The 13646-nt window shown below is 41.5% G+C and overlaps 1 protein-coding gene across 1 annotated transcript in view; it reads right to left on the bottom strand.

Annotated features, from left to right (window-relative positions):
• Positions 1–240: 240 nt before the first annotated feature.
• Positions 241–13646, bottom strand: part of batf3 (basic leucine zipper transcription factor, ATF-like 3) — a 30920-nt gene continuing 17514 nt past the window's right edge. The window contains exon 3 of the mRNA XM_020529865.2: positions 241–2699. Coding sequence (XP_020385454.1) covers positions 2487–2699 — 213 coding nt within the window. The 3' untranslated portion in view covers positions 241–2486. The remainder of the gene's footprint in view (positions 2700–13646) is intronic.

Raw genomic sequence — 13646 nt, forward strand, 5'->3', positions numbered from 1 at the left:
ACATTTGGACCCTAAAATGTCATCGTATGAATACTTTACAGTTCATCTGAATTTTCTCTTAATGGATGCAAGAACCTATCACTGAGGTGAAGAATTGTTATTTTTTGTTTTGTGGACATAGTTATGTGCTGTTTCTTCATTTAGTGTAGGATATGATGTTGAGCTTTCTTCACCTTTTAGAGGAAATGAAACTCCCACAGAGTTCAAAACTCTGGCATGAGTAGCCACAAGAAATATAACTTTGTATTTGGTCAGTTTTATTTTTGTTTCAGGACAGAACAGACTTTACTACTTGCTGGTTTCAAAAATTATGACGATGTCAATACAGCTAAAAGGGAAGCGTAGGGGCAAGGTGTTGGGGATGCAAAGCTTTACTAAACAAATGCAAAATTTCAGAATGTTTCTCTCAAAAAGCTGACTTTCTTACTGTTCACTACAAAGCTTGTTAAATTGTGTAACCAATTATTATATTCTCTTGGCCTGCCTTTGTGCGGATGTGTTTAAAATTAAGATGCGTGCCAGGTTTCGGTTACGTGACTATCCAACTGCTAAGGATCTTATAGCATTTGATTTGAGAGGAGCATTATACACATATTCCCCGAACAATATGCAAAATAAAAAAAAATTTATGGGCTGAATTTCATACTTTTTGGCAAAGTGCCAACTGTGTTGAGATTTTTTGGTGGGTTTTTTACTATAGTCTAGCAAAATTTCTTACCGTGTCTTACCAAAATAGCCTCATCAACTACATACCCTGCCCCTATGACGTCCCTCTCGTCCAATTCTAGCCCTATCTTACTTGGCACAGTTCATAGGACAACTTGCCACTCCCAGGATATCCCAGAATTGACAAGCATTCCTGGCACTGGGGCCTATAAAAAGCTGCTGTGCACCAGGACAAGCGCGTCAAGTGCGATCTGCCCTGCATGGTTCCTGACATGTACCTTGGACATGGTAGACAACGGAAAGTGGGCACCCACATTGTGGGAAGGGACCTGTACGTCCTGCTGGATGGGGGTGGTTCACAGGCCTCTTCCTCCAGGACCAGCAGAGGAAGCCACAATAGCAGACCATTCCAGACTGCTCTGGCTTGAGTAGTGCAGTCTCAGCTGACTGGCGGAATGCCCAGAAGGAAGGTCCTTCTCCACATGGCCAGTGTAAGTGCTACCATTTTCCCTTGGATACCATACACTCACTGTGTCACTGTACTCAAGCCCATCAAGGCTCTGCCACTCTCACAATTGCCTGCAACATGTTCCCTCACTCGCTTGCTCTCGACCATTCCAACCCCTGAAAGCACTAGCCCTGTGTTCCCTCCCCACAACTGTGCTTTCCACTTTCATCTCCATTAATCTCTGTCTCTCAATCCAGGAGGAAAACAGCCCACAGTAGGGCAGAAAGAGTCAAGATGGGTGGTGACCTACCTGACATTTGGCTTCTCACCTTTTGCATGGCAAGTGTCCTGACCCTGACAGCTCCAAGTGGCTGATTGACCCTGACCAAGCCCCTGGACTGGTTTCGAAGGGTGCCCTTAACTTACTGTTCTGAGACACTCTGAGGGAAAGCTACCACCCTTGTCTTAACTGAGGACTGCTGATATCCATGACAGTTTTTCTGACTTTGTGTCTGCACTAAGTGGCAAGGCAATATAGCTGCACCGTAAACCTGGTATCTCTGGCTGAGGGGGCACAGTGCAAAAAGGGAAGGCAAAGCAATGCAAGACTGGGATACCAACAGCATTCAGAGAGGCTCAGAGCAAGTGATCACTGTGACAACAAGCACACAGTCCGGAGATGCAGCCAGGTCTGGTCCATGAGATGGCTGCTAGTCCCTGAATGCAGTGTCCCTGTAGCAGCATTGCAACCTGAGGTGCAGCACTGAAGTGCTGAAGTATTTTTTAAGTGAGTTGGAGGTGTGTCATTAACATTCATAGAGGTTGGCACATATTGGATGCCAATGTCTGTGGATATAGGGTGCTTAGAGAGTGCCCTGAGATATTGCCGCCAAGTAGCAAGCTGAAGTTGTCAAATACCCGTTCTGACCTCCCTAGTGCAATGTATTTAGGTAAGAGAGGAAGCTGAATATTAATGAAGTGAACTGTGGCATAACAAGGCACTTAATAATCCCTTTAATTAGCAATCCACTGGTGTCTAGTGAGAAACTTGCCACACCGCTCTGGAGATACATAAAAGATATAATGAATTGCTTGCAACACCATTTTCGGATTTGCTGACTTCTTGTCGTACTCATCCACAAGTCTCACCATACTGCACATTGCTCACGTCACTATAAGTGTGTCTATGTCTTCAGATTTGGCATGACAGTGCACAGGATCACAGCAGCATCAGTTCATAATATGGTCCAACATCTCATAAATAATGTCCTCACGACTCTCTATTTACAAAAAAAAATCAAACACATTCAAACATTTGACAATGTATCAGAATCTTCTGTGATAAAATTAAATTTTGCAATTTCAGTGCCATTTAAGAGACTTCACTTTGACCAGGACGTGGTAAACAGCTGGGAAGTCCATCTGAGTGAGGCCTAGGCATTGTGACAAAGTTCATGGCACACTGTATCAGTGGACAAATGCGTTCATGATCTTTCAAAGCTTCTGATAAATGTTTCACTTCTTCACTAAGTTTCCTTATTTCCCTTTTTAGAGCAGTATTTTCCTGTTCCAATCTTTCATATTCCTGTTAAAACAAAAACATATCTTAAATAGGGGGAACTCAAAGAAAAGGGTAAACTAAAGTATATTTATCATTAAACTTAATTTTGACAAGGTTGCCTGAGAATTCTCTCTCCTAATAATAATGCTGGAATCTCAAACGAGATGAGGAGGCTATGATCAAACATATATCTGTTGTGTAAGCGTTTTGCAAGTGAAGTGCTAAAGGTATGTAATATTTGATGTAAATCTGGGAAGGAGACAGAAATTATAAGATCATAATCATTAGCTAATTAGCTGCAGCTAATCATTAGGTTTCATCAGTGCAACAGAGAGAAAAAACAGAGAGAGAGAGACAACAATGAAAGGCGAGGTGGGGGATGGGATGGCTAAGCTAAAAGGGGAACAGATGAAAACAGTGAAATAAGTAGTTTCACAGGACAGAAGCCTTCCCCAATTTCTGAGTTACTTTTTTTGAATTCACACTTCAAAAGGGGCAACTGATTTGATCAAATTCAAATTTCCTCAGCCTTTCTGCTTGATTCCCACTGTAACTCTGGTGAACTCCCTTCGGAAAGGTTCAGGAATGCCAAGACCTGAAATTGAAGGAGATAAAGCCAGAACTCTCTGTGCTGTGAACTCTAGTTTCTCTGACCCCTAATGGAGCCAACTTAGAAACCAAGATACCAAGAACTACTGATGTTGGAGTCAGAATCAACACAGTGTTGAGGAAAACAGCAAGTCAGGCAGCAAAGGAGGAGTAGGAAAGTCGATATTTCGGGTCGGGACCCTTCTTGGTTAAGTCACATGATGCACCTCCCTTTAGGAAGACACAAATCAGGGGAGTAGGGAAAGGGATGCCAATCTGGCAGGGATAAAAAGTGCATCCCTTAAGGTAGCATAGTGTCAGTCCCATTTAACAGAGAGCAACAAATGAGATTTTGGGATTGTATCCTAGACCATCCCAAAACCCCACTCCCAAATAACTGGCAGATTCTAGTTACACTGGGTAAGCAGGTAGACATAGCATTCTGGCCACTGACAAGTCTATGTTAATAAGGTGCTCCTTCATTTTCCCCAAACTCCAGAAAGAATAACACTAGAGAAAATCAATTGTACAATCTTGGCATAACTGCCAGGAATGGAACCCATGAATTCTCAGTCAGTATTTTCTTGTAAATTAGTTGATAGTGAAATACAGTTTTAAAGTGTGATGGTACATAACAGAAGGGTATAGGTTTCCTGCCCTTACTAAACTTCCTAGATCCTCACTTTAACAGCAAGTGAGACCCAATGCACATGCTAGCAAGATGTGCAGAAGAGGAATCCTATTTCAGGTACTCATCCATTTTTCATGTTTTGTAGCAAATTAATACTACAGACTCCTGTTAACTGCAATGTCCAGATGAAGAAATGAAATGACTGTCATTCAATCAAATCTAATACAGAGAAAAAAGCAAAATAGCTTGTATTTTTATAGCATCATAAGACATACAGACAGAAGCAGGCCATTCAGCCCATCGAGTCTGCTCTACCATTCAATGAGATCATGGCTGATTTGATAATCCTCAACTTCACCTTCCTGCCTTTTCCCCATAACCCTGGATTCCCTTACTGGTTAAAAATCCATCTGAACATACTTAATGTCCCAGCCTCTACGTGCTTCTGTGGTAAACAACCCTCCGAAAGAAGAAATTCCTCCTCATCTGTCTTAAATGGGAGACCCCCTTATTCTGGGATTACGCCCTCTGGTCCTAGACTCGCCCACAAGGAGAAACAACTGCATTTAGCCTGTCTCAGGTCCCTTAGAATGTTGCATGTTTCAATCAGGTCACCTCTCATTCTTCTATATTCCAACAACTACAAGCCCATTATAACTCAACCTCTTCCCCATACCTGGAATCAGCCCAGTGAATCTGCTCTGCACTGCCTTCAATGCCAGCATAAACTCCTGAGGAGACTTGACTTGCCTAATCTAATACTAAAGTTTGTCCTTGTGGGAAAAACTAGAAGCAGGGTCAAAACTTAAAAGTAAGAGATCGCTCATTGAAGATGGAGATGCGGAGATTTTGTATTCCTCATAGTTTCATGAAGTCTGCGAAATTCTATTCCCCAGAGAGCAGTGGAGGCAGTGTCAGTGAAATAGGCAGCAAAATCCTTGGGATGTGTGCTTGACAATAGAACTGAAAGTGAAGAACCTGCACCTAGAAAGTATATAGCCAATTTCCATTACTAAAATTCCAACTGATGGTCATTTTACATTGACATTAGAAAAGGGAGAATACCGGCTAAATCAATGCATCCCCCCACCCAGTCAGAGTACAGGGGGGAATGTACTTGCTGATTTTTCATTACTTTTATTCCTTTATCAATTTTGAATTATAAGCTGGAAATGACTTGTGGACTTTGGGACAGTTTGGTAAAAGGAAAAGAACAGACCAAACAAACTTTGTTTGTTTGCAAACTATGGTCTAGCAGCTAACTGTAGGCTAAGCCTTGATTAAAAAGGTACAGAGACTCTAGGAAGAGCACAGAGTTTAAACAGATAGCAGAAGTTGACTATTAATGAGGTCAGTACCTGGAAATTGGTTCCGGCATGACTGGAAGAGACCCTCTGTTGAACAGATGTTGAATGGTAATTGAGGTCTCATGAAAAGTCAATCTATCAGGGTGGAGCCAGAATTAAAGTTGTTTTATTGAACGATATTTTCTAAGAAATGGTTCTGGGCTGCTGCTGAGACAGCGCAAAGATATGAAAGCTCCCTGCCGAAGCTGATACATCAGCTTCTGGAAACCCACAAAGCAGAAAGCTAAGTTAGAAGTATTGTTGCCTTTGCCTTGGTAAACTGCAATGGTGACCCTGGTTACAATTTCAGAAAATAAAAACAGACAAAGAGTCCATACTTAAGCCTATGAAACAAAGCAAAATTTTGAAGTGTACTCCTTCTTTCAACTGTTCCAAAGTTTCGCTAGACGTTTTAACTCTTCATTCAGCTGCGATTCCTTCTCAACACCAAAGTAGCTCCCGGAGCTGAGAACCTCAAAACAGACATTATTACAGAGTCATAGATTCATACACCATGGAAAGAGACCCTCCGGTTGAACTCATCCATGCTGGCCAAGTTTTCCAATCTAAACTAGTCCCACTTGCCTGCATTTGGCCTATGTCCCTCTAAACCTTTCTAATTCACGTACCTAACCAAAAGTCTTTTAAACGTTGTAACAGTACCTGCATCTACCACTTCCACTGGCATCCCACAGATGAACCACTCTCTATGTGAAAAAGTTGCCCCGCAAGCCCCTTTCAAATCTTTCTCCTCTCATCTTAAATATGCCTCCTAACTTTGAACTCACCCACTCTAGAGAAAAGACCTTTGCTATTCACCTTATCTATGCTTCTCATGTTTTTATAAACCTCTATAAGATCACCCCTCGATCTCCTACACTCCAATGGAAAAATTCACAGCCTACCCAGCCCATCCTTATAATTCAAATTCTCCAGTCCCGGCAACATCCTGATAAATCTTTTCTGAACCCTCTCCAATTTAATAATATCATTCCTATAGCAGGCAACCAGAACTGCACACAGTACTCCAAAAGTGGCTTCATTAACATTCTGTACAACTCAACATGACGTCCCAACTCCTATTCGCAATGGTCTGAGCAATGAAGGCAAGCGTGCTAAATGCCTTCTTAACCACCATGTCTACCTGTGATGCAACTCTCAAAGAACTATGTACCTGAACCCCTAGGTCTCACTATTCAACAACACTACCCAGGACCCTACCATTAATTGTATAAGTCCTGCCCTTGTTTGTTTTATCAAAATGCAATATCTCACATTTATTCAAATTAAACTCCATCTGCTACTCCTCAGCCCATTGGACCTATTGATCAAGATTTCTTTGTAATCGTAGATAACCTTCTTCACTGTCCACTATATCACTATGCCTCCTAAACTTGCATCCAAATCATTTATATAAATTACAAACAAAAGTGGACCTAGCACCAATTCCTGCAGAACACCACTGGTCACAGGTTTTGAGTCCAAAAAACAACCCTCCACCACCACCCTCTGTCTCCTACCATAAAGCCAATTTTGTATCCAATTGGCAAGCCCTCCCTGAATCCCATGTGATCTAACTTTACTAATTAATTTATCACATGGAACCTTATCAACAGCTTTATTAAAGTCCATCTACCACTCTTCCCTCATCAATCCTTTTCATTACGTGCTCAAAAAGCTCAAGTTTGTGAAACATGATTTCCCACACACAAAGCAATGCTGACTATCCCTAATAAAGCCTTGCCTCTCCAAATGCATCTAAATCGTATCTCTCAGAATCCCCTGCAATAGCTTGACTGCCACTGCTGTCAGACTCACAGGCCTCTCGTTCTCAGGCTTCTCCTTGCAGCCTTTCTTAAATAAATGCACATCATTAGCCACCCTCCTGACCCCTTACACTCTTCAAGAGATTCACTTGATCCTGGCTGTCTTTACCTAATAGATGACTTCTTCTTATTCTTGACCACAGCCTGAATATCTTTATTCATCTATTGTTCCCTACTCTTACTAGCCTTACCCTTCAATCTAACAGGAACGTAATGCCTCTGAACTCTCATTATCTCACTTTTAAAAGCCTTCCACTTGCCAGTTGTCCCTTTACCTGCAAACAGTCTATGTCAATCAACTCTAGAAAATTCCTATCTCATACCATCAAAATTTGCCTTGCTCCAATTAAGAAATTTTATACAAGATCTATCCTTTTCCATAACTATTTTAAAACTGACAGAATTATGACCACTGGTCCCAAAGTGCTTCCCCACTAACACTTCAGTCATTTGCCCTGTTTTATTTCCCAAGAGAAGATCAAGTTTTGCTCCTGCTCTAGTTAGTACATTTGCATATTAATAAATAAATTTTTCTTGTACACGTTTAACAAATTCCTCACCATCCAATCCCTTAACTCCATGGCGCTCCCAGTCGATGTTTGGAAAGTTGAAATCCCCCACTACTCTACTATTCTTACATATATCTGAGATCCCTGTACGTATTTGTTCTTCATTTTCCCCTCTGACTATTGGGGGTTGTGGGGGCTGGTGGGGGGAAGTCTATAGTACAATCCATCAAGGTGATCACCCCTTCTTATTTCTGAGTTCCACCCATAAAGCTTTGCTGGATGATCACTCAGAAACATCCTCTCTAAGTACAGCAGTAATGCTTTCCTAAATCAAAAACATCACTCTCCCTCTTCTCCTTCCCCACTTCTTTTCTTTCCTATAGCAACTCCAAACCAGAACACTGAGCTGCCAGTCCTGATCTTCACTCAGCCATGTTTCTTCAAAAGTTATGATGTACCAGTCCCATGTTTCCATACATGCCTTGAGTTCATCAGCCTTACCTGTAACACATTTTGCATCAAAATAAATGCAGTTTAATTCATCAGCATTACCTTGTTCTCTGACTTGCTCTTTTTTAGTTCAGAACCATCGTCATCTGACTTTCTATCCTCACTACAACTTAGGATCCCTGTACCCCTACTAACTTAAAGGCTCCCGAATTGAACTAGCAAATCTCCTCACCAGGACATTGGTCACCTTCCAGTTTAAGCGAAATTCATCCCTTTTGAACAGGTCTTTTCTGCCCCAGAAGAGATGCCAATGAGCCAAAAATCTGAATCCTTGCCCACTGCACCATCTCCTCGGCCATTGACTTATCTGTCTATCTTCTTATCCCCTCACTAGCATGTGACAGAATCTTCTGTCTGTGCCCCTGACAGGAGAGTCCCTATAACAATTACTCTTGAACCTTGATAAACCGCGTTTATAATATAAAATTCATTTTTGGTGCCCGAGATCTGGCTGCCACTTCTACTTTCCTCTGAGGGAATTATCTCCTTCAATAGTACCCAGAATAGTATATCTGTTTGAGACAGGAATAGTCACAAGAGAATCCTGAACTACCTTCCTACCTCTCCTGACAGTCATCCATCTATCTGACTGAACCTGCGGTAAACTACCTCCCTAAAACTACTAACCTTCACACTGTGTCTCCTGTATGCTTCACAGTGACTCTAAGTGCCTCGCTAGCCAATTCAAACAGTCTGATATGAGATGGATCCAAACACAACTTCTGCAGCCATAGTCTCCAGGGACAGTCAACTTTTCCCTTATCTCCCAGATCTGACAAGAGGAACATACCACTCCATTGGCTGCCATAATTACCCCCTAAGATTTGCCATTTTTTTATTACTTGTTCATCATTCTGTCCCCGCTTCTCTCAATATACACTTGTTTTGTTCTCACTATGAAATTAATAAAGGAAAAGAGAATGTGTGAAAACCAACAAGAAACATATAGCAAATCTTTCCACAGATATATAAAAAAGAGAGTAGGGAAAATAAACCAGGCCTCTTGAGGAAGAAACAGGAGTACTTAGAAAAAACAAGTGAATGGCAAAGCCATTTTAAAAATACTTGGTACCTTTCTTCGCGGTACTAGACACAAGGAACATTCTGGAAACAGTGTGAAACCAAGAAATTAGCATGAATCAGAAACTTAAAGAAATTGGTATTAATGAGAAAAAAAAACTGGAAAAATTACAGGCACTAAAAAACATCAAATCTCCCGGACTTGACAGCCTTCCTCCTAAAGTTTAAAAGATGTAACTACAGAAGTAACAGATGCATTAATTTGATATTACAGAATTTTCTAAGATTCTGCAATGGTGCAAAACAATAGAAAGCTAGCAGAGGTAACCCCAATATTTAAGGAGGTGGAGACAAAACTGGGGATTAATTAAAACCCAGTTAACTTGGCATTAATAGGCCAGAAAATGCTAAGTTCTATTATTAGAGAGCGGGGTAGAATTGTATCCTCCTTTGTATGGTGTGGGCAATGATGGGAAAAGATAGGAAAATACAGTGAGAATGAACTTGGTGCCGACAATCAATTTTTCAATTTTCCCCTATAGCTTTAAATGGCAATTTCAGAATCTCACTACTGAGCAGCAACTACCGTATTTCCAAGCATTTGCAACCCATTGTTATAAATAAGGTGAATTAAGCTAACAAACACAGAGAGTGCTGGAGAAACCCAGCAGATCTGGCAGCATTTGTAGAGAGAGAAACACCACAGAAGCTGCTACATCTCCTGAGTTTCTCCAGCATTCTGTGTTTCTTTCAGATTTCCATCATCTGAAGTACTTTGTTTTTACTCCTCATTTATACACTACTTTTCAATTCTCCACTCCTTCCCTCAGAAACTAGATGGCACAAAGTCCTAGGTACAGAGGTACCTTGGTATTCTAGTGCATGAGTCACAAAAAGTTAGTACACACGTACTGCATGTATTCAAAAGCTAGTGGGACACCATTCTTTATGACAAGAAAATATAAAATAAAGGGTGTTATGTTTCAGTTACATAGGGTATTGTTGAAACGACAGCTTAAATACTGTGTGCTGATTTGACTCCTTATTTAAGGTAAGAAGTGAAGATGTTGGAAATGGTTCAGAGGAGGTATAAGAGATTGATTTCTGGAATGAGTAGATGGTTTTATAAGGACAGGTTAGACATGCTGGGCTGTTGAGAATGTTTCCTATTGTGGGTGAATCCACAATCAGGGGCACTGTTTTAAAATTTGGAGTATCCTTTTCAGACAGATTTGAGGAGAATTTGTTTTCCTCTCAGAGGGAACTTTGGAACTTTGCCTCAGAGGGTGTGCAGGAGGGGTAAGTGAATATTTTTAAGGCAGAGATGGACGGGTTCTTGTTAGGCAAGGAAATCAAAGATGATCAGGGCAGGTGGGGATATTATATTTGTTAAACAAACATATCAGCCATGCAATAATTAAATGGCAGAGGCAGGTTTGAGGGACCAAATGGTCAATTTCTGATCCTCTCCCTTTATGTCTTATATGACATGCAAGTCCGTGTGGGTACCTGGTAGCTGCAACCCACCAATTATTTGTCCTGGCCATCATTCAACTGTGTCTTCACCACAACGTTTTCTGCATGGCCGCCAGCCTCCTCGATCCTTCAACCACAAAAGTCAGCAGTGGCAAACCACCAGCCTAACCACATCATCGTGCCGGCTCTTGGACCAATGTAACCACCACGTCAGCCCTTCAATAGTTTACTTTGGACCTCAGGGACACCCATGTCTTGCATGCTTCTGCCAAGTTGCTTTGTGCGCAGGGATGCAAATGTATCCATACAGGATCTTTTTATGGCTCTCCTTTTGATCCTTCCACCATTGGTAATTCATCAAAGTTTTCGAGTTTGTATAGACTGATGTACTGCCTTGAAATCACTGAGCATTGTCGAGGATAGTGATGAACCTGGCCTCAGTGACTACTAAGCTATGAGGGAAAATGGAGAGGTTAACTGCCCATTGAACATCTCCCAGCCTTGAATGGCAACATGCTCCCTTGAAAGGCTGATACATAGAACAAAATACACCTTCCCTACAAAAATGTGAGGAACCATCAGTGATTCTATAATCTACCTCACAAGGTGGGTATAAGTGCAGAATGATGTGTGCAGGCCAGGCCTTAGCACAATTCCTCCATGGTATATTTTGCCTCAGTGTTGTCCACACTAGAGTTCAACATCTTGACTGCAGTCATTAACATCATGGTTCGCCGACAGTGGGGGCTATCTGGAGTCAAGGAGCTGGTTACTTGAGAGAGATGAGCAATGCTGACTGATTGCAACTTCTTTCATCCTTAGAATGTCTCACATTGGCATGGCTCAATCAGGTCAGACAGCAAAGAAGACATTACAGCAGATATTTTGCAAGTGTAATGAAGACGTATTTACTAAAGTGCAAGCTTTTTGTTTGAGTGTAAGAAAAGGAACTTGTTGCTGGCTTTTCATGGTTCCCATTTCTTGGTCCAAAGACTGTCTGCTGGCGAATCTGGCTTGGGATTGTTGCTCCATATGGGATGTCGAGATGGAAGGTGGATTGAACAGGTCATAATGAGTGGTAATTATTGTGCAGAATGGATACGGATGGTTTCAACTGGCTCATGGGTTTTTGTCACACGGCAGATGTGTGGGAAGTGATAATTACAATGTCAAGAATCTAGGCGTGGGGTGTTTTGTAGAGGGTTCCAGTTATGATACACATTGTTATGGCCTGCTTAAGGGCCTCACTTGGCAATGGTATGGCAAGGATATCCATTAGCCTACCCCTAGGAGGAGTCAGAAGTGGCAGGGCCTCCATCTGCCACCCTTCTGCCCAATTAATTGCCACCCTGATTTCAAACTTGCATTAAATTCTGCTCATTAGCGCTGTTTCACTCTCAACAGATGCTACCAGACTTGCTGAGTATTTCCAGCATTTTCTATTTTCATTTTGAGCTTCCAGGATCTGCAGTATTGCTGTAGCATCTGTAATATTTTGTACTGTTCAACAGTAGCCCTCTGCAGCACCAAATACAGGACTGTAAATTGTAAATTGAAGGGTCTCGACCCGAAACGTCAGCTTTCCTGCTCCTCTGATGCTGCTTGGCCTGCTGCGTTCATCCAGATCTACGCCTTATTATCTGTAAATTGTTAATTTGGTTTTCTATTGCAAGATTAACATAATTTCCTTGAAAAGATTCGCTTTCTAATTGAGGGAAGCGGTTAATAATGAACATTCAAATTAGAGTCCCCAGTCTCTGATGAGAGGGAACCTCACTCACTGGCTGCGCAAACTGGAGAAACCACAAGCAGTACTGACAATGGGTGTGACTTCCGGCTGCAAGCATGTAAAGCAAGCTCTCAAACTTCCCCCAAATGTCAAAATCTATCAATAATATAACAAGGATCTCAAAACTACAAAAGCATTTGGCATTGGACTAGTACTACTTTTATTTCATGCATCATGTTTTATAATCTAAGTTTTCATAATTTATTGATAATGAAGTTTTGTGTCGCTGTGCTGATTTACATTTTGTAAAAGTAAAGTTGAATTTATTCATTCATTTCATTTCGCACCCTTATGTCAGGGAAACATTTTTTACCGCACTGCCTAAACTGGATTTAAACCCAAATTTCATAGCTAGCTCACCCATTAACACATCAAAAATATATAATTCACATGGCTCCCCATGGAGCTGAAAACATGTGGATCAGTTAGTTACTCAAAGATCTTATCCACTAGTGACCTCCACTAGAACATGTTGTGGGGAAGCAGGAGCCCGTGGCACTATTGTCATATCTGGGGTGACTTTCTGCCTCAGAAAGACACAGAATACAACACTGGTGGCCAAGTCTCAGCTACAGCACCACTACACTCTAACCATCACCAAGGCGGAGAAACTAGCCCATTTATCACAGTGCAGAACTAACGTGAAAACATCAAACAAAGTGCTAAGTGTATTGCTGAATGGCTGTGTGTCTAGGGTAGAGTCCACGTTTGCACAATGCTAGTTCCTTGCTTGCTCAATTCAGCATACAACTCTTAAAGGGGAGGCATATTCTGAATTGGTAGTTTACAGATTGCAAGTAAGAAATACAATGAATTATGATTCAATAAGGCAGAAAATATCGTCCAAGGTGTGGACACGTTGGTGGAAGAGAAGCAGAAAATTCCTCTGCCCCTAGGGGTCAAGAGGCCAGGTAGATAGACTATAACAGGACAGTGGGAGCAGAATACCATGATCAATGTCAGAAGTATAGCCTCAAGAAGCTGGATGTTGCAAGTTCAATCACACAATTGGCCATAGTTAATGAATTCACCTTCAAATATCATATCATACAACTGTACCATTAGCCGCACAAGCTGGTCAATTCACAACACCCCAAGACTCATTTTTCAACGATGATAATTCAACAATTTTTAAAGCTTTGCCTCACCCTTATGGTGCAAGCCTCTGACCTACAACACAGCTTGCGTGGATGACCAGGTTTTCAACTGTGACAGCACATCATCTAACAAAACATTCACCCATAGACCTCTCCCTCACCTGCAGGACAAGTGATGT

The sequence above is a fragment of the Rhincodon typus genome, chromosome 9 (assembly GCF_021869965.1).
Source record: "Rhincodon typus isolate 14 chromosome 9, sRhiTyp1.1, whole genome shotgun sequence".
Classification (NCBI taxonomy): domain Eukaryota; kingdom Metazoa; phylum Chordata; class Chondrichthyes; order Orectolobiformes; family Rhincodontidae; genus Rhincodon; species Rhincodon typus.